Source organism: Schistocerca serialis, chromosome 4, assembly GCF_023864345.2.
Source record: "Schistocerca serialis cubense isolate TAMUIC-IGC-003099 chromosome 4, iqSchSeri2.2, whole genome shotgun sequence".
NCBI lineage: Eukaryota > Metazoa > Arthropoda > Insecta > Orthoptera > Acrididae > Schistocerca > Schistocerca serialis.
Genome location: NC_064641.1, coordinates 34,666,179 through 34,688,578, shown reverse-complemented (window position 1 = coordinate 34,688,578; position 22,400 = coordinate 34,666,179). Strand labels below are relative to the sequence as shown.

The window sequence follows — 22,400 nt, the reverse complement described above, 5'->3', positions numbered from 1 at the left end:
TTCCACACTACTCCTCTTAGACCCAGTCCACCACGGTGATATCCATTTGGCCACTGGTGCCTTTTGCTATCTCCTTATTCATAGCCTTCTGATTGATGCTGGAATCCCCCTGGTTTGTTGAGTGATCTCAGCTCCTAGTTTCCTATGCCATCGCTATCTGCTCTTTCCCTGCTCCTCCATCTTTTCTTCTTTTCACAGCTTCACATCACCTGCTTGCTCCTTGGCTTCAGATAGGTTTACTGGTTGGGCTTTACCGAACTTTTGTCACGATTTCCATCTTACCTATGTCATGTTTCCCGTTTCTTCCCCAAATGCCCTTCCTTAGTTAGCTCCTTGGCCCCAGATTTGGATGGGTCCCATCTGGAGTTCAGAAGCCTCCATCGCTGCAGTAGTGATTTCATTGTTCTCTCCACCCACTCTTATGGGAGTTCAAGGATGGCATTGCTTTTACACAAATGGCTCTAAATCCACCAATCACATGGATATGCCTACATGTCTTCTGTTGGCATGGAACATGATACCTAGCTTGCCTTGTGTGGTGTGATTACTGTGAAACTGGTGGCCATTTAGTGCGACATCTGCACTATTGAGCAGTCTTCGCTCACCCAAGTCTTGTTAGATATGCACTTGATGAGTGGCCTTCAGTCTATCATCCAGTATTACTCCCACCATCCCTTCCATGACCTTCTCGCTGACCTTGACCAAGCTGCTTGTTATGTTTATTCCCTTTTTGTCCCCAGCCTCACAGGTTTCCCACATAATTAGCTTGCTGATCGCTTGGGCAGCCATCTACCTCCATTCTCTATGAGTGAGGTAGATTTGTGGCTATACATGAAATTCCTTCTTGCTCAGTGCTGGGCTGACTATTGGGAGCCACCCCTCTAATATGCTTCATGTCATCATGGAGACTCCCACCAAGTAGCATATCTCTCTCTCTCTCTCTCTCTCTCTCTCTCTCTCTCTCTCTCTCTCTCTCTCTCTCTCTGCCTCCCCTTCCCCCCCCCCCCCCGCCCCTCCCAGTGGGAATCTATAATGCTCTGCCATGTTTGTATTAGCCATAGTAGGTTGACCCATGACATTTTAATCCCTAATGAGCAGTCCTCCCCCGCCCCCTCCCATTTGTTGTTCCAGAGGCACCCTCAGTGATACATATGTTGCTGGACTGCCCTTACCTTTTGGCCCTTCACACTAAATATGCCCTACCACCTTCCTTGTCCACGTGTTAGTGGACAACTCTTGCACGGTTGTCTGTCCTCAGTTTTCTTCATGAAAGTAGTTTGTCCTCCCAGATTTAAGTACCTGAATTACATTCTGGAATTGGAGGACTCAGCATTCTTGGTTTGAGAGGCCTTTGGCCTTGCCTCCATGCTGACCAGGTTTTTCTCACTTTCTCATACGTTTTGTCTGGTCTTTTGTGCTGTTCTGTTAATCCTTTTCGTGTCTTCTTCCCCTTGTGCTATCACCACCGTCACGATCATGGTCTGGTGCCTGCATCAGCGGTGTTGCTAGTGTTAAATGCCTTTAGGGCGCCTCCTGCTCTCGTCCTTCCCCATCTCCCCCTCCTGTTTTTTACTCTTCCTACCACCCCGACGTTACTTCTTTTTGCCTCTTTGTTCGCTTATTTTCCTTTCCCAGCGACTGAACTGCGCTGTTTGCTTTCTTCCTCCCTTAGTTTCTGTCACCTTAGATCGCGGGACCGATGACCTCGCTCTTTGGTCCCTTCCCCCATCCCCACTCAACCAGCCAATCAAGCATAAACATTTCGGACTGAGACATTGTATCTAAAGTGACGAACTATGTGATACCATCACCAAGAGACGTTGTTGGCAAATGGACTGAAGAGGACTTCTGTAACAGTGTTTCTCTCTCAGTGAACCTGGCGACGGTGTCTGCGGGCGCGGTCATGGCGTGGTCGTCGCCGGCGCTTCCGCTGCTGCCGGGGCTGGGCGGCGCGCAGGCCTCGTGGGTGGGGTCTCTGCCGTCGCTGGGGGCGGCGCTGGGCCCCTGGCTGGGCGGCTGGGCGGCGGACCGCGCGGGCCGCCGCACCGCGGCGCTGCTGTCGGCGCTGCCGCTCGCCGCCTCCTGGGTGGCGCTGCTCTTCGTGCGGCAGCAGCCGCTCTGGCTGTGCGCCGTGCGCTTCTTCTCCGGCATCGGCGTCGGGCTCGTCTACGCCGTGCTGCCCATCTACTCCGCGGAGATTGCACAGGTACCTCTATTGCTAGCTGTCACCTAGGTCTTACGTAAGCTTATTCTCGAGAGCCCCCTGCAGCACGCATTCTTGGATGCACCAGTCACTTAATGCTGGTCGTTATCGTGAAAGCCAGATGAATTTTCCCGGTTTCCAGGGAAGAGGGACTATGCTCCAGACTGGAGGTAATGAGCCAACCTTCCCTTAATAGAGTTAAATCGTGGTGATCTGGACATATCCTACAGATTTCATACTGGAGCGACTTACACATGTTCGTATTTCCTAACTCCCTTTGTGAAAGATATTTCTCAGGGGGATGGCAGGAAGCGACATCCTCAGCGGGTACTATGAGTGTTGGCAGGAAATGGCTTATTGACTAAAAAGGTGTGCATGTTCAAAGAATTCGGTGGAGTGCTCTCTGAGTGTCAACTCAAAGGGGGCCATATGGCAGGCATCATTTCCTTCTACCAGAATAACTGTAATGCAATTTTTGTCATCATACTGTAATCCACCTGAGATTTAAATTACCCTCTCTGCGAGTCCGGAGGTTAGAATAGGTCCGAGGTATTCCTGCCACTCGTAAGAGGCGATCAAAAGGAGTCTCTCACATTTCGGCCTTTGTGATGGTCCCCTGTAGGGTTTGACCTCCATTTTTCAAAATTTTCCCAAAGAGCGAGCCAACTGGGTAAGGATGCCTTACATGGTGCATCGTGTCCATGTCCTTCAACGTGGATCTGCACTTCTGCTCTTTCTCGGACTGTTGGGCGAGGTCACCCTCCTAGGTGCGTATTTTTCCATCAACTGTGCAGTATCGTTTTCTACGCTGACGATAATGGACTTGTTTACTTGGTTGCACTTGATACCCAGCACAGTAGCCTGTCTGTTGTGGTGGGGCCGCCATGTACCATTTTGGTTGTAGCCTCCTGTCCACACAAAGATTCCTCTGCTGGTACCTGCGCCTTTAACTCCCCACATAAGCCAAGGGGTAGATGCCCATCTCCCTGGGACATAGGGACTCCTGGCAATGGCCATCCTGCCATGTGGCCTTTGCTGTGGCTGGGTGGCGCCTGTGGGGAGGGCCCCTGCTCAGAGTGGGTGGCATCAGGGTAGAGGACATGCGTTGAAGTGTAGAAGATCATCTCTTGCTGTTGGTCAAACACCACCAGTCTCTAAGCATTCATGGGCTCAATTCAGTGCACAGAAGTAAGACCTCAAATTGTTTCTCTCCCATGCCACACCATGGGAGGAACGTCAGGCTAAAGACGGCAGCCGATCTTATTCACCTTGGTATCTTGTATGTTCTAGAACTGATGGGGAATCTTTCATGATGATGAAGGCTCAGTTTTTTGTTGAGCATTTAGAGGATAAGTTTGGGAGGTGGGGGCTTGTCCAAAATGAAATCTGGGTCAGTCTTGATCAAAACAGCATCCTCTGCCCTGTCGCAGGCGTTGCTCGCTTGTGACAAGCTGGGGGATGTTTCTGTAACCATCACGCCCCATAAGAGGTTAAATATGGTGCAGGGTATCATATTTCACGGGGACCTTCATCTGCAGCCCGATGACGAGCTGTGTGCCAACTTCGAATGACGACGTGTACATTTTGTTTGGAGTGTCCACTGGGGTCCAAGGGATAATCAGGTTGCCACCGGTGCCTTCATCTTGGCCTACAAGGGTGATACATTACCCGATAAGGTCAGGGTGATGCTCTACTGCTGTGATGTAAAACCCAGAATCCCTCCCCCAATTCGGTGATTTAAGTGCTGGAAGCTTAGCCGTGTCTTCCTGCTGTACTTCATGTCACATGTCGAGATTGTGGACTTCCATCACATCACAATACGCATGTGCCCCACCCATCTGTGTCAACTGTGGAGAGCACCATTCGCCTTGGTCGCCAGACTGCAGGATTCTCCAGAAACAAAGGAAAATCATGGAATAGAACAACCTGGACCGACTGACCTACACTGAGGCTATGTGGACATTTGAAAACATCTACATCCTCTATGCATAATATCATCTTATGCCACTGCTACAACAGTTCTAGCCCCATCAGCTCTGCCAGTCCCCTCTAGGGGCCAGAAGACGACACCTGCCCCCTTGATGGTGGGGGCACTTACCTCCCTGTTGCTCCTGCATCACCAACTTCAGGAGAACCCCCCCCCCAATGAGGACATCCGTCCCTCATTCTATGCTGGAGAAGTGTACAACTTCTTAGGCTGCTCTCGCTAGTAAGGAGTCCCTTGGTTCACTCCCTTCCCAGGTTTCTTCTAGTGGTAAAGACGACAACCACCAGTGGCTGAAGAGCCCAGAAGTAGGTCACAGGGCTTCACACTCATCCTTCATCCTAGAGACTGAATCAGTGAAGTACTCCCAGCCAGGGAAACTCAAGGCACAGCGAGAAAAATCCAAAAAGAAGGTCCCCAAGACCAAAGGAATTGCGGTGGCACCCACACCACTGCTACCTCCAAGCTCTGTGTCTGCGGATGAGTGGAGATTCTGGCGTCCACTGAGGACCTAGATCTCCCTGGACCCTCAGACAGAATGAATACAGATAGCTCAGGCAAAAAGTCGGTGACAGCAGGTGCCCCCGAGGTGTAAACTGCCTCATCAAATGTTCCGTGCCTTTCCAGTCTCACGATGTCATCGTCCAGTGGAATTGCGGCGGGTTTTCCCACCGCCTGGCTGAGCTACGGCAGCTGTTAAGCTTTACACCTGCTTCCTGCATTGCCCTCCAGGAAACCTGGTTCCTGGCAATGCGGACCCCTACACCTATGTGGCTGTAGGGGATACTACAGGAACCACAGAGATTGTAATAGAATGTCAGGTGGAGTTCGCATCAATGTCTTAAACTCAGTCTGTAGTGAACCTGTGCCCCTCCAAACACCTCTGGAAATTGGACGCAGGAAATAACTGTCTGCAATGTATTTCTTCTTCCAGATGGTGCAGTATACCTGAATGTATTAATTGCACTGATTAATCAACTCCCTAAAGCTTTGCTGCTTTTGGGAGATTCTAACGCCAGTAACCCCTTGTGGGATGGCTCCGTGCCTACTGGCCGAGGCAGAGATGTCGAAACTTTACTGTCTCAATTAGACCTCTGCCTCTTAAATACTTGGGCCGCCATACATTTCAGTGTGGCTCGAGTTAGTTACTCAGCATTTATTTATCAATTTGCAGCTTAGGGCTTCTCCCATCAATCCACTGGAGAGCACATCACGACCTGTGTGGTAGTGACCACTTCCCCATTTTCCTGTCACTGCCCTAGCGTCAGGCGCATGGACGCCTGCCCAGATGGGCTTTAAACAAGGCGGACTGGAGAACTTTCACCTCTGCTCTCACCGTTGAATCTCCTTCACATGGGAACATAGATGTGATGGTTGAGCAGTTCACTAAAACAATAGTTTCTGTGGCAGAAAACGCTATCCCTCGCTCTTCAGCATGCCGCCAGCGAAAGGCAGTCCCTTGGTAGTCGCTGAAGCAATTAAGGAGCGTCGGCGAGCTCTACAACGGCATAAGCGGCACCATTCCCTGAAGCTCCTCATGGCCTTTAAACTGCTCTGTGCTCGCGTTCTCCAACTTACCAAACAATGGAAGCAGGAGTGTTGGGAGAGAGATGTCTCGACCATTGGGTGCCATACGTCACCTTCCCGAGTCTGGGCAAAGATCAGTCGTGATTTCGAGTACCAGACCCCAACAGGTGTTCCTGGTGTTATCTACCGACGCAAACGCGATTGCCGAGTACTTGGCTGAGCACTATGCTCGAGCCTTTCGCACTATCAAATGGCGGATGGAAGAGAAACTCCTCTCGTTCACTACATGCCACAGTGAACACTAGAACGCCCCATTTACAGAGTGGGAGCTCCTTAGTGCCCTTGCACATTGCCCCAACACAGCTGCTGGGCCTGATCACATCCACAGCCAGATGATTTAACATCTCTCATCTGACAAGTGACATCTTCTCGTCACCTTCAGCCGGATCTGGTGCGATGGCGTCTTTCCATCGGAATGGTTGGAGAGCACCAACATTCCAGTGCTCAAACCCAGTAAAAACCCACTTCATGTGTATAGCTATTGCCCCATCAGCCTCACCAACGTTATTTTTAAGCTGCTGGAATGTATGGTGTCAGCAGTTGGATTGGGTCCTGGAGTCACGTAGCCTACTGGATCCATGTCAGGGCGGCTTCCGCCAGGTCGCTCTACCACTGACAATCTCGTGTCCCTAGGGTCTGCCATCCGAAAAGCCTTTCCCAGACGCCAACACCTGGTTGTCGTCTTTTTTTATTTACGAAAAGCGTATGACACGACCTGGCGACATCACATCCTTGCCACGTTCTACGAGTGGGGTCCCTAAGGCCCACTCCCGATTTTTATCCAGAATTTCCTGTCGCTTTGTACTTCCGTGTCGAAATTGGTGACTCCCATCGTTCCCCCATATCCAGGAGAAAGGAGTCCCGCAGGGCTCTGTATTGAGTATCTCTATTTTTAGTGGCCGTTAACGGTCTAGCAGCAACTGTAGGGCCGTCAGTCTCACCTTCTCTGTGTGCAGACGACTTCGGCATTTCGTCCTGCTCCACCAGTACTGGCGTTGCTGAGTGGCGCCTCGAGGGAGCCATCCACAAGGTGCAGCCATGGGCCCTAGCCCATGGCTTCCAGTTTTCGGCCTTAAAGACGTGCCTCACGCATTTATGTCGGCGTCGTACCGTTCATCCAGAACCAGAACTTTACCTTAATGACGATCCACTCACTCCGATTGACTTGGCTTCCTCACCTTCGTCAGTTTAAGCGGAAGTGCTGGCAGCACCTTGATTCCCTCCACTGACTGACAACACTGAGTTGCAGTTCACTCTAAGCTTATGCAGTTCTACAGAGCCCTTGTTCAATCCTGCCTTTCCTCAGTCTGGTTTATGGTTCGGTGGAGCCCTCAGCATTGCGTTTCCTCGGCCCAGTGCACCACTGTGGCGTTCGCCTAGGGACAGGAGCTTTTAGGAAGAGTCTGGTGACCAGCGTCCTTGTAGAAGCTGGAGTGCGTCCATTGCAGGTTAGACAATTCACAGCTGCTGGTCAGTTACATAGCACATGTTCTTAGTTCTCCTGCACATCTGAATCACCGTCTCCTTTTCCCACCCACAGCAGTTCATCTCCCGCATTGGCGGCCCAGTTCATGTCCGATCCCTTCTTTCTGAACTGGAGTCCTTGCCTTTACCAGATATACTTGAGATCCATTCACGTAAACCTCCATCGTGTACACCTAGGTCGCAGTTTTGCCTAAACCTTTCGCATGGCCATAAGGATTCCGTTAACCCCGCAGCTCTCTGCTGCCACTGTCTCTCAACTGTAGACAAGTACTGAGGCCACGAAGTGGTCTACACTGATGGCTCTATGGCTGATTCTCTGGAGCACATCCGTTCATGCCTTGGTGAGTCGTTTCTTCTGTTTACTGACTCCATGAGCAGCTTACAAGCTCTCGACCAGTGCTACCCTCGTCATCCTTTGATAGCGACCATCCAGGAGTCCCTATATGTCCTGGAATGGTCTGGTCGATCAGTGGTCTTTGTGTGGACCCCAGGTCACGTCGGAATCCCAGGCAACGAACTCGCCGACGGGCTGGCCAAACAGGATACGCAGAAACCGCTTCTGGAGATGGGCATCTCTGAACCTGACCTGTGTTCCGGCTTATGCCGCAAGGTTTCTCGGCTTTGCGAGACGGAATGGCATAACAGTTCGCACAACGAACTGCATGTCATTAAGGAGACTACGAATGTGTGGAAGTCTTCCATGCAGGCCTCTCGCAGGGAATCAGTTTTCCTCTGCTGGCTCTGCATTGGCCACGCTTGGGCGACCCACAGTTACCTCGTGCGCCGTGAAGAGCTGCTCAGTGTTGGTATGGCGCCCGGTTGACGGTGGCCCGTGTTCTGGTGCACTGTCCCACTTTGACTGCCCATCGACGACATCTTCAGTTATCTGACAACGCCTCATTGACTGATTGTTTTACTTTTTATTTGTGTGGGTGGATTTTATCATTTGGTCTAAGTTGTAGTACATGTCCTTCGTCCCTCTGTGTCATCCACCCTAGTGCTTTTGGGGTGGAGGTTTTAATGTGTTGGAGCATGGCTGGCTTCTCCTTTTTATTCTCGTGGTTCTCGTGGTGGGCCAGCCACTATAATCGGCTTTCTTGTTTCTCTGCTGTTTCTAGTCTGTTGCTTTCTTGTCCTCTTTTGTTCCTTTTAGTGTTCGTTGGTTTTCCTTCGTTCTTGTGGTTTTCCTTTGTTTCCGTTTTGTGTCGTATGTTTCGTCTGTTTTATTCTCACACTTGTGGCATTGTTTTATTAGGAACAAGGGACCAATAACCTAGTAGTTTGGTCCCTCCCTCCTACCCCCACCCCTCCCACTCTTTTAAACCAAGCAAACAACTGAAATTATTCATAGGAACCCAGCACCTCGAAGTTCTGCCAAACATGTCAGCTCGTATAAAGTTGTTTACGGAAGCTCAATGAATTCAAGTTTGAGTGATACCTCCTGGGGATAGGATTGCTCCTCTCTACTGTGTTTCAATAGGGCTCTGGTTTATCATGACTGGGCTGTTAATGCTTCATGTATGTCTTAGCATCACCATCAACATTCTGTCTGCTATAACCAGTTCACCATCTTGAGTATGGTTTATCACTGCAGCTTATTGAAAAAGTCCAGAAGACAGTCCTCCAATGGAGTCTGGAATCGTGTCGTTGCTACATTAGTGTCATCAGCTACTAGTTTGCATCTGTCCGCCATTCCCAAACCTCCTGAACTCCCATTCTTCCCCTCCCAGGCGTTTAATCTCCCCCCCCCCCCCCCCCCCCCCCCATAACCTTGACGCTCGTCTATAGGAAGTTTCCAAATTAGAATACAACTGTAAATACTAGGTGCAGATCTTTCTCCCATTTGACTGCATCAAGTGAATCATATCATGCACTTCACCCTAGCGCAGGTTAGACTACATACCTCCCTCGGCCCTAAAAGTTACTTCTCTCATATCCCTACCGAGCGAGGTGGCGCAGTGGTTAGACACTGGACTCGCATTCGGGAGGACGACGGTTCAATCCCGCGTCCGGCCATCCTGATTTAGGTTTTCCGTGATTTCCCTAAATCACTCCAGGGAAATGCCGGGATGGTTCCTCTGAAACGGCACGGCCGACTTCCTTCCCTAATCCGATGAGACCGATGACCACGCTGTCTGGTCTCCTTCCCCAAACAACCAACCAACCATCTCATTATCCATCAGTACATCTGTTATCCGTAAGTCCCAAGAGGCTGAAATTCTTTATATCGATGGCTCTACGGATACCTGAAAAACGGGACATGAGCTGTTGCCTTGCCGGTATAACTGATGGCTAGACCCCGGATTTTAGGTAAAAACCTATTTTGTTCCTGAGCTCCTATTTGCATAAAAATTTTTACTTATGCGTTTCATGACTATTTACACTTAATAGCATTAATTCTATAGGACCTAAAAAAGCCTATATCGACGTTAGTGCCAATTTTTGCCTATTTCGGCTTTAATATCCTAAAAAGTGCCTATTTCATCATATGACAGTGGCTCCAAGTTTTTCCACACTATACGACAGATGGAAAAAATATTTTCTGCCCAGCGTGCAGCAAGGAGGCTAGTTGATATGCGCTCATGCTTCGTATTTGCCTAACACTTCGGTCTTTCTTTATTTTTGTGTATCGCTATCCCTGTTAATACCAAATACTCTTTGTAGGTGTTTTATTATTCATATGTAAAAAATAGATCACGAATCTTTAGGTTAAAACCTATTTTTTTTCCTAAGCTCCAATTTGCATATAAGTTGGTACTTAACCGTTTCGTGACTAACTAAACTGAATACCGTTAGTTCTATAGGACCTAAAATTGCGTATTTCGACGTTGACGCCTAATTTTGCCTATTTCGGCACCAAAATCCTAAAAAGTACCTATTTCGTTAATCTGACATAGAGTTCTTGTGTTTTCAAAGATTAGAAGTAGTAAACTTAGGGCTTTACGTCTCGTCGAAGGCGAAGGTCGTTAGAGACTGTTTACAATTCGTTTGCTTGCCTTACTACCAACAGCACTCGGCACGGTTGAATGGTCATCCATCCAAGTAGGCGCCGAGCGCAACAGTGCTTAACTTCGGTGAGCGAATGGGAGCCGGTCAAAGATCTGAGTTACACATTAGAATCGAACGTGAGAGTACTAAATGTTATATTTGAAAATATTTCGTTCGTAGGATTCTGGCCAGATGTGTATTTTTGCAAAGAAACTTTTTCATAGGCCTTAAGCTGAGCACGGATTAAAAAATCACACTGTTAATCGTAGACGCCCTCTATAGCTAAATTACTGCCCTTCGCGCATTTTCTCGCTGCTACCTACAGGTAGTCCTATCAAACTACTGTTTCGTGAAAGGTATTATACGTGAATTTTCCGGTTCCAAAAATAATTTGCCAGTAGTGAGCAAAGCACCGGTAGATTCCTTTCGCTTGTTCAGAAGGGGCGGCCATCTGTCAGGTGCTATATGTCCAGCAATGAGTACGGTACTTCCCCTACCGCTTTCATGCACCGCAGTAAAAGGAAAAAAAAGCAAGTCATCGTTCACTTTTTCGCAGCGAAAACAAATCGGTACATTGTGTAGCGACCGACGTGTTAAGTGTTACTGACGTTCAAGTGGAAAATAAATTCTAGTTTCTGTGCGAATACTACGCCATGCCGAAAAGAGCTAGTTCAAAGTCTACTTACATAAGGCAGTGGCTGCAAGATTTTCCGCTTTATACAACAATTGGGAAAATTATTTTCTGCCAAGCATGCAACTAGGAGGTTAGTTGATGTTTTTCTGAGACTTCTTATTTTCCTGTCACTTAGGATTCTTTTTTATCGCTATCCTTTAGTAATACGAAATACTCTTTATATGCGATTCTAAATTGCATTTCCCTTTTCTCTCGTATTAGGTTTCGAGTGTTAAGAAATCTCACTTAACTCAGGATGCAGATGGAATCGCACATAAAGCTAATGTTGAACGAAAGTCAAAATTGAAGCAAACTCTTTTAACCAATAACTCTGGTAAATCCTCCGAAAAAAACAAGTTCTGCAGTGCTTTGTGTCATGCACTTGTGGCAGCAAACATCCCATTTCGGAAACTAGAAAACCCTATTTTCAGAGGTTTTCTTGAGAAGTACTGCCATCAGTATATTCCTGCAGAGTCAACTTTACGTAAGAATTATGTGGATTCAGCTTACAATGCTGCATTGCACAGAATCCGAGAAGATGTTGGATAATCTTGTATATGGATTTCTGTGGATGAACTACTGACAGTCTTGGCCGTTACAATGCAAACCTGATTATTGGCAAGCTAGATCCAGATGCTCCATCCAGGGCTCATTTGATTACTCAAAACAGCTTGCAAAATCTAACCAACAAACAATAGCACAGTTTGTGAACAATGCGCTTAAGGTGCTATACCCAAACGGAGTGGATGAGAATAAGGTGCTTGTGGCCGTCACTGATGCTGCTGCATATATGATAGCAGCGTTTCAACTATTAAAAGTATTCTACCCATTGATGCTGCACGTAACTTGTGTAGTGCATGGGATCAACCGCATAGCAGGGCAAGTAAGGCTACAATTTCCTAAAGTAAATAAAGTAATATCCCATGGTGAAGAAAATTTTTAAGGCACCATCAAGAATACAGGCATTCAAAGAACAGCTTCCAGATGTCCACATGAAGCCAGAACCTGTTGTCACACGCTGGGGTACGTCGCTGATAGCAGCAGAATACTATAGTACGTATCTCTCAACTGTCCAGAAGGCGGTTGAAAATATACCGGAGGAGCAATGGAGTTACTCAAAGATTCTTCTTTAAAACGTGACTTATCTTACGTTAGTGCCCACTACACATTTATGGCAAGAATAATTTCACAATTCGAAGGCTCAGGGAGACCTATCTACGACAATATTTCTTTGCTTGAAGAAGTCAAAATGAAAATTAATGAAGCGCCAGGTGAAGTAGGGGAAAAAGTACGGGCAAAAATGCAAACGGTTTTGCAGAACAACACTCGCCTGAAGGAGTTGTGTGCAGCTGCCGACATACTTACAAGGGGAGGCCGCCAATTGTGAAATTCAGATTCGATTCATACTGCGCATAATAAAAGCTCATGGCCAGAGGTGTAATGTGGCAAAACACCAAGATGCACTTCTCAGCCGTTGTCGAGAAAATCGACAGTTAAAAGAAACCGTTGCGCTGAAATACTCTCTACGATCAAAAATGCTATTCAGCGTCGTGGCGCAGCGGTAAGCGCTCGGGTTCGTAGTCCGAAGGTCGCCGGATCGAATCTCGCCCTATGCAACTTTTTTTTTAAGTATTTGTTATTCATAATTCAAATATATATATATATATATATATATATATATATATATAATTCCCGGCAATCAGTTGCAACAATTATGCATATAATAAGTTGTTGAAAATCGTTTGTCGTGGAAAAACTGGCGACTTCGAACATCATTATGTTTTCCGCAAACAAAGTTGTATTTCACAAATGTTATTAATTGTATTCATAATGTTAATCACGTATAGTTAACGGAAGACGTAGAAACGATATTCCGAAACGAATACGTATAGCGTAAGTCAAACGTTCGAATTAGAATAGAGACCCCACGAACACAAATTTGCTGTGGCAGGTATGAAAAATAAACTCCGTTACTCGCTCGTTACACTTGAATGACAGATGTTGAATGGGCCGAAACGAGCCGCCGCATAACAGCGTAGTTGCCTGCTAACTTCGAAAGAAGGTAGATGCGGTCCCTAGCGCAACTTATAACATTGTCGAAAATCAGTGCGGACGGGAGAGCTTTGGTACACCCTGTTAAAAAAAACGGAAAAATGGAGGCGGTACAATTGGAGACCGAGCCGCCTTCACCAACATGCATAAGCAATTCATTCCGGCGACCTTCAGATTACGAACCCGAGAGCTTACCACTGCGCCACGACCCTGTAGAAAATTACTAATCGTCGAGAGTATTTCACCGCAATGGTTTCTTTTAACTGTCGATTTTTTCGACAACGGCTGAGAAGTGCATCTTGGTGCTTTGCCACATTACGCCTCTGGCCATGAGCTTTTATTATGCGCAGTATGAATCGAATCTGAATTTCACAGTTGGCGGCCTCCCTTTGTTAGTGGAAAATCCAGCACTTCTGACTGCAGTATTCCTGTCCAACATGTGCCGAAAATGAAGTACGCCCCTGTCACATCTGTTGATGTAGAACGTTCTTTTTCAGCGTATAAATAGATTCTGACTGTCAAGCGCCACAGTTATTCACTAGAAAACCTAGAAAAGATTTTGGTTATTTATTGTGAAGCTAACTATGGTCAGAATGTGTGAAACAACAAATTTATTAATTAAACCATTGCCACGTCTTTTTTACGGAGATATTTATCTTGCAGGAACTCAAAAAATTTGGAGTTATGTTCAACATTAATGTTGTAGATTGCTGTGCTCTGTAACGGTGTAAATATTCATTCTCCTTGTTTTAATGACTAAAAAGATGTTCATACTGTGAACACTGTGTATTTTAATTTATTTTTATTTTCTCTGCATAATTTTTATTAGAGCCTATTTCAGGTTTTATATAGCCTAAATGAACTACTGAAACAGCCTATTTTAGGTGCCTAAAACATACTTTTTTACGACCTAAAAATCCGTGGTCTACTGATGACTATTGCCAGAGCCCTCTGTTTTGTCAATAAGACCACGACCTTTCTCTTGGACATTGTGAGCTAGCAGTCTGCGCGCTATTATTACCTAATTCTACCGTCACGACTCAATGTCCACTATCAGTGAGAATCTTGAGTCACAGGGATCCAGAAGAATGAGACAGTTTATCGCCGAACTATTGAAGCGACGTAAATACCTTCTTGTCTGAGATACGGGACCTGACCAACGAAAGCTTCTGCGACAGGCAGTCTCTCAGCTGAAATTGGTGAATGGCGTGCTTTCTCTCCCTCTAACAGCCTTCGAGGCATCAAGGAGACCACTGCTGTGTAGCATTCATCATCCTACTCAATTCAGAGGGAGTCCATGATTTTATGCTGGCCTATGTTGGACACTATACTGACCCATGTCTTCATGCTACGTAGTGACACGCTTCCCCTCACCCATCCATTTCTTGGTGTAGCTGTGCTGCGTCGGTGGCTCACACCCTAGTGGAATGCTCTCTTCTTATAGCACTCCAACAGTTACATGGCCTTAAGGATATCTTATTCTTAATACTGGCCTACAACGAAAGAAGTCGAACATTTTTTTACAGACATCTTGTAGGTAGGTCTACCACAACTACGGCTAATCGTCTTGGGTATTAACAAAACAATTCTGTTGTGTCTAGACAAGACAGCCTAGACACAATGAGAGGAAGCCGAAAGGCACGCGCTAAGCCAAAGCAGGGTGCGTGAGGTCTGAAACAGGATACGTAATGAATTCTATAAAGAAAAGTACGTAGCTTCTAGAATACTTAACTTTAATCCATCCTTGTTGTACATCTGGAGATTGTGGCTATACAAGTGAGACTCTTTAGATACATGCAATGTTACTAATGGCGCCTTGCTAGGTCGTAGCCATTGACTTAGCTGAAGGCTATTCTAACTATTGGCTCGGCTAATGAACAATGCTTCGTCCATGTAGTCGCTAGCAAAGTCGTCCGTACAACTGGGGCGAGTGCTAGTCCGTATCTCGAGACCTGCCTTGTGGTGGCGCTCGATCTGCGATCACACAGTGGCGACACGCGGGTCCGACATGTACTAATGGACCGCGGCCGATTTAAAACTACCACCTAGCAAGTGTGGTGTCTGGCGGTGACACCACATTCCTCCCCCGCAAATCGGCGAACGGTCGTGTTATAAGGCTTCCGCCCGCCGTGGGGAGGACCCCATGTTGACGTATGCGATGAGGTGGGGAGCCTAACAGGCGAGGCTGTGCTACCCGCACCCGCACCCGGCCATTCGGTCCGAGGGGACCTAGGGAACGCCTGAAAACCTAGTCCAGGGTGCACGTCAACATGCGGTGTATGCGCCCGTAAAGAGACAGGAGGGGCCGAAGGGTCGACCTCCATTGCGTCGGGGTATCCGACGCGCGATGACGTCATATGGTCCGGAGCGGGCAAGAGTTCCATGGCGGAGGACAGCTGGTCACGGGAAGCGATCAGCGGCGCGTGACCCAGGGAGGCGCTTGGCGGCTGCAGCGAAGCGTCCACTGCGGGCGTCGCCGGCGGGAGAACAGGCGGCGGCGGCGGCGGCGGCGGCGGAGGCGGCAGCGGTGCGTCGCCATGGGGCAAAATGGAAGGCATCGTCGGTAACACCTGGGGATGAGGCGAGCCAGTAGATGGGTCCCCAGGGCGCTGACCGGACGGCACCGTCGCTGAAAGCAGACGGGGAGCGGCAGAACCCGTGCGACGACAGAGGCGCAGCTGATTGAGATGCCGCGCAGCTGATTGAGATGCCGACGCCGAGGCCCCAAAACCAAATACATCGCGTGGCCGAGGCAGCGAAGAATGCGCCCTGCGAGCCAACGCCGTGAACCTCGATAGTTGCGATAGAATAAATTCAGCTGTATTTAATCATTTATTTTTTGACGGTTACCGGTTTCATGGCACTAGAAGCCCCATATTCAGGTGAACATGTAACTAAAACTTTTATTTTTAATGCTGTAGTTATACGTTCACCAGATGATGTGGCTTTTAGTGCCATGAAACCGGTAGAGATAAAAAATAAACGACTAAATACAGCTGAAGCGGTTTATTAATACCCAAGATGATATTTTTTAATGATGCTGCCACCATTTGACTATAATTTTTATGTTAGATATTTAAGATAATTCTAAATTGTTATTCCGTCTCGGTTGCACACTTTAATTCGGTTACATGTTTCGATCACTCTGCATCATCTTCAGATGTAAAACAAAGTAAAATTAAATATGCACCATCTAACATTTTACAACAGTAGAAAAGAAAATAACTGCACATAAATGTAGAATTTACCTAAGTGCATCAGATACCTGTCTTGTATACTCAGAACAACATATCAGAGTACTGTATTTTACAACTGAGGTCAACGTTTTAGATACGTACAAGTAGATGTTGCAGTTATGGTAGGGGGAGGCGGTGAGAATTTGAGTGAAGCTGATTGGGAGAGTATAGGAGGACCATGGAGGGAATGGTACGGATGTCATGAGTTTAACAAGAGGCAGGCACTTTGATACACTTCACTGAGCAAGCTTCATTTCATAGTAATAAAACAGCGTTTGGTGAGCAGCTTTTAACATCGTAGCATGCTGTTGGAACTGTTAATACGCATTTGGAAGCGCTGCACAATGAACCTAAGGGATACCTGCTGACAATATTGGCAGAAATTGAGATTTGCTACACTCCATCTGCAAAAGCCTGGCAACACGATAAATCAACTGAACGAGTTTATTAACAGTGCATTTTTTAGAAACTTTGAAAGCCTCTTCCAACCGTCCACCTCACCGAAGCAGACGTGTGATCAACAGCCGCAATCACCGAGAGGAGACGAAGACAGCGCATCAGCTCACACACTGTCCTAGCTGCAGGCCAGCATGCAGATTGGCCTCTGTACATACCCAAACTACGCACCTTACAGCGCCACCAAGTAGGAGAAAACACAGTTAACCATAACTCACACCCTGTTCGCTATAACTTCAGTTGCTTCACATAGTTGAACTTTCATACTTCATTTTACGTTTCTTATGGCTTTGTACCTTCAATGTGTTCATTTTTGTAATTCATCATATTTAATTATACTTCATGCAGTGCTATATCTTCTACACAATTCCACTTCTGTAATTTCACGATTTCTGTCTTTCAACATGTATATAACAATTGTTCTAGGCCTACACTTCCAATATCATAGAGATGTGTGTGTTTCCTACCTCTGACAAAGGCTTTGTTGGCAGACAGTGTTTTTGTTGTGCCTCTCCGCAACTCAGCATCTCCGCTGTATAGTGAGTAGCAAATATTGTTACTGTGAATGTCTTCAGATACTTATTCTGTTTTCGCTACTTTATTTCCAACTTCAAAATCTACTATTTTATCACCCTTTTACAGTTCTATGCATCCATTCTGGTATTTTAAGTGACGGTTATTTACATTATTGACTTTGGCGGTTTTACGATATTGCAGAGACTGCGTTTTTCTGATGACGATGCACTGCGGTGACCACAGCCATTACGAAACACATCAGTAGAATTCACAATTGCGAATAATGATTACTATCAGCTGTAGAATGGAATGACAATCTGTGCTGGACTGCGACTCGAACCAGGATTTCCCGCCTATCGTGAGCAGTCGCCTTACCATTTGGCTATCCATGCAAGACTCACTGCCAGACCGAAGCTTCTACATGTCGTCAACCATACGTCTGATACTAAAATGTAGACTTTCACGGCCGGAAATATCATGTCCATTATAATTATCCGGGCTGTTATGCCGTGGTCGGTTGATGAATTCTGAGGTGATTCCCAACGTTTCGTCTCCGACTGCGGGAGACATCAAGGGGGTCCGTAGCTTGATGAAAGGTCCAACACACACACTGGCTCGCTACTGACTGCCGCTAAATTCCGTGTCCGCGCGCCCCCGCGCCGCGGCGTGACGTCAAGTGTTTTGAAAACGTCAGTGCAATTGGCCGCTGTCCGTGCCGTCGATCGCCGTTGCCATCACCCAGTAGTGGACGGGTGGTACACATCTTCTTTAACACCGGCATCCATATGCCGTTTAATTTGACGCCCTCCTCCTTTCGGTTGAAATTATTTGGGTGTTTAGCGATTTCGATTGCCTCCCTGTAGAGCCTTTCGTAGTATCCGCTCGTGGCCGCTAGTATTTGCGTCTCCTCGAAACGAATATTGTGGTTCCCTGGCTGGAAAGCATGCTCCGCAACAGCTGATCGTTCCGTTTCTCCTCTTCTACAATTTCCCTTGTGCTCTTCCAAACGTTTAGAAACAGTTCTTTTGGTGGTACCCACATAAACATCACCACAGCTGCATGGGATCCTATACACTCCAGATTTTTCCAATGGTTTGCGAGCGTCCTTGGCAGGCCTAAGGTATTCCTGTATCTTCCCGGTGGGCTTGTAAATTACGGTAATATTCCGCTTCGTCAAGATCCTCCCTATTCTTTCCGTTACATTTTTAACAAACGGCAGGAAAACCTTAGATTTTGCAGTAGCCTGTACTTCAGTATGATTTCTGCGTGGCTGCCTCAACGCACGTTTTATTTCGGCGGACGAATATCCGTTCTTCGTTAGTGCATTGTGGAGATGTTCCATCTCAGCGTAGAGCAACTCAGGTTCACAAATATTTCTAGCTCTGTCCGCTAACGTCTTGATAACATCCCGCTTCTGTTGTGGGTGGTGGTTCGAATCCCGGTGCAAATAACGGTCCGTGTGCGTCACGCCGCGGCGCGGGGGCGCGCGGACACGGAATTTAGCGGCAGTCAGTAGCGAGCCAGTGTGTGTTGGACCTTCCATCAAGCTACGGACCCCCTTGAAGATGTCTCCCGCAGTCGGAGACGAAACGTTGGGAATCACCTCAGAATTCATCAACCGACCACGGCATAACAGCCCGGATAATTATAATGGACATGAAACCATACGTCTACGATCCGTACTCGCACATCCATTATGTGTATTTCCATACAGATCAGATGTTGTGCTTTCAAGCACGTGTGGTTGAAGACATACGCAGGTTTGGGTGTGGCCACGAGTCTTGCACGGATAGCCAAATCATGCCAGCATGGTAGCTTAGCGTTTTCTGTCAGAGGGTTAGCTGCCCTCTGTAATAAAAAAAAACTGAGTGAATGGATCAACAAAACTTAAGTGGGTGTCATGGGACGTCCGTTCCGAACAAATGCAATGAACAAAATGAGATTATCTCCCTGGTTCCTTTTCCCTACCACAATCAGCTTCACTCCATTTTCCCCTTCCCCCCTACCTACATCATCTATGCAATTAAAACCGAAAACATTGACCACAGTTTCAAAATGCAGTGCTCTGATGCATTGTTCTGTGTGGACAAGATGGGTTACTGATGCAATTACTTGGGTAAATTCTACATTTATGTACAATTCTTCTGCACATATTTAATTTTACTTGTAGGTCTGAAAATGGTCCAGAGTGATCGTCACACATAATCGAATTAACGGAACTGTAAATAAGAATTATGTTAAATATCTACTCGTATACAATTGCTGAAGTCTCTACAGATGAATATGTCGACTACAGTGAATTTTTATTGTATCGTTCCACGATCCAGATTTTGACCTTGAACCATTTTCAAGTACAAAAACTTGTGTGTGTTAAAGGCAGTTTTTATACTGGAAAATGGCTATGGCCGATATCTGGATCGTATAACAATAAAATAAAAATTGTTACAATCAAACGGCGGCATCATTCAAAAAATTTACGTGACTGTGGCTACAGCCAAAAGAAAATGATCAACAATAACAGTTTTTATACTTCCTCTCAAAGATTATATTTTATTGCAGACTTTTTCGATCATACCAGATTGACTGTAAGACATGTGTGGGAGGGATGCCTCTCGCCACACTTGAAACATTGTGATCGTTAATTTGTTGACCTGGAAGAGAGATGTGCTTGTTAATGACTTTGCGATTTAAAATCCGAGGGACAACTAATGTAAATAGTTCGAAAGATATAATGGAAGCCAAATATCTAAGGATTGAAGGATTAGCTGCATGTTGCATTGCAAAGTAGTGGGTTATTGGAAGATGCCCCCAAACGTTTGGGGTGCGATCGCTTCGCTGGTCTTAAGACAGGCACTAAGATTCAGCACCCGGTGCAGAAGAGTCCTTCAATTCAAACAAATTTAACCATCTCAGTTTGGAAAACACTTCTGTAGTACTAGCAGGACAACGTCCTGATCAACCGGTCATCCAGTGTTTCCTCTGTATTTAGTACATAGTAGATGCGATCAGGTTGCCACCTATCTCAGTGTAAAGTGACGTGCTCTGGCTAGTAAACCAGGCTGAAGATCATGGCGTCTCCAATGGAAGGACCAGATTGGAAACTCACGGATTTCTTATATCGTTACCGAGCGAGGTGGCGCAGTGGCTAGCACACTGTACTCGTATTCGGGAGGACGCCGGTTCAATCGCGCGTCGGGCTTTCCTGATTTAGGTTTTCCGTGATTTCCCTGAATCGCTCCATGCAAAGGTCGGGATGGTTCCCTTGAAAGGGCACGGCCGACATCCTTCCCTAATCTCTAAGCTCTCTGGTCTCTCTTCCCCCCCCCCCCCCCCCCCCAACAACCCAACTCTTATATCGTTAAGATTACTTTTTTTCGTTTTATTAGTTACTCTACCTATTTTGCATTGATACTTTTTGTATGTATATAGTAGTTAAACTGAAACTTTAACTGAACGAATTTTGCTAAAAGAGAATCTAGTATTTCTTTCCTTTTCGGCAAGGCCCGCAGCGTATATAATCATATATCTGATCGGTAGTGTCTATAGATAATTTTGTTAAAACGCACGATCAGACACATTACAATTTGTTTTAAGCTTTTAAGCAAGAATTTTTTCTTTCGGAATTATTTAGCTATTACCTGTAACAGAGGAAACGGTAAATTTCATACTGGTACACACACTGTGTACTTCCATTGGCTTTTAGACTTAGTTCAAAGTTAAATTTAAAATATTTGTTAATATTAGTACCCCTACATCGGTTTAGTGTCGTGGGTGACAAATGTAAATGCTCTAGCAGACTGTTTTGAGACTGGTAGATACTATAAATTCTGGCTTAATGTGGGCAACTGCAGTGGAGTTCAAAAGGAAGCACCTAATTTCATCCGAGACTTTCCAGGGGGTACACAAGATCTGTAGTAGTGGACAGAAAGAACACTTAAAGGACTCAAGAATTTGTGCTTTAAGCACAACTAGAGGTGGCATAATTTGGACTTCTTGTGGGAGGGGTGGTGTAGAGGGGAGAGTTGACTAAGCTTATTCGGCGACTAGCTAAATAAATTTGAGGTAAGACACGAAGAGCCAGAAAAAAAAGTTGCAGCACGTCGCTAGGATGCCTGTTGCAGCCACATCAGATGCAAACTCAAGCGAACAGTCCAGTTGTAGGCAGTAGTCGTGAGGGAGGAAGGAGTATTCCAGTAACTAGCTGTATGGCGAACAACTGAGAACAGGGTTGCGGCTACCTTCAGAAACATGTCAGCTAACAGATGTGACACTTGATACTGGGGTGTGGAAGGCGTCCGTTGCTCTCGCTGCAAATGGTATACACCAGACAGCCATAATATTATTACTTGTGCGTTCTATTTCCACACCAGCACTTGTTCGATCACGCTGTGACAACGATAGGAACAAATAGTTTCCAGTCACATTACACTCTCCCATCCAGAGCTCAACTTAAATGCTGTATTAAAATGTTGCTAAAACTACTTTCAAAGAATGTTTGAGAGTTTAATACTAAACTTACACTACTGGCCATTAAAATTGCTACACCAATAAGAAATGCAGATGATAAACCGATATTCATTGGACAAATATGTTATACTAGAACTGACATACGATTACATTTTCACGCAATTTAGGTGCATATATCGTGAGAAATCAGTACCCAGAACCACCACCTCTGGCCGTTATAACGGCCTTGATACGCCTGGGCATTGGCTCAGAGCTTGGATGGCGTGTACAGGTACAGCTGCCCATGCAGCTTCAACACGATACCACAGTTCGTCAAGGGTAGTGACTGGCGTATTGAGACGAGCCAGTTGCTCGGCCACCGTTCACCAGACGTTTTCAGTTGGTGAGAGATCTGGAGAATGTGCTGGCGAGGGCAGGAGTCGAACATTTTCTGTATCCAGAAAGGCCCGTATAGTACCTCCAACATGAGGTCGAACATCATCCTGCTGAAATGTAGGGTTTCGCAGGGATCGAATGAAGGATAGAGCCACGGGTCGTAACACATCTGAAATGTAACGTCCACTGTTCAAAGCGCCGTCAATGTGAACAAGAGGTGACCGAGACGTGTAACCAAAGGCACCTCATACCATCACGCCGGGTGATACGCCAGTATGGCGATGACGAATACACGCTTCCAATGTGCGTTCACCGCGATGTCGCCAAACACGGATGCGACCATCATGATGCTGTAATCAGAACCTGGAGTCATCCGAA

At 46.5% G+C, this 22,400-nt stretch overlaps 1 protein-coding gene across 1 annotated transcript in view; it reads left to right on the top strand.

The window, feature by feature from the left end:
* LOC126474202 (facilitated trehalose transporter Tret1-2 homolog) overlaps positions 1-22,400 on the top strand; it is a 104,325-nt gene that overhangs the window by 43,398 nt on the left and 38,527 nt on the right. The window contains exon 3 of the mRNA XM_050101665.1: positions 1,788-2,206. Coding sequence (XP_049957622.1) covers positions 1,788-2,206 — 419 coding nt within the window. The remainder of the gene's footprint in view (positions 1-1,787; positions 2,207-22,400) is intronic.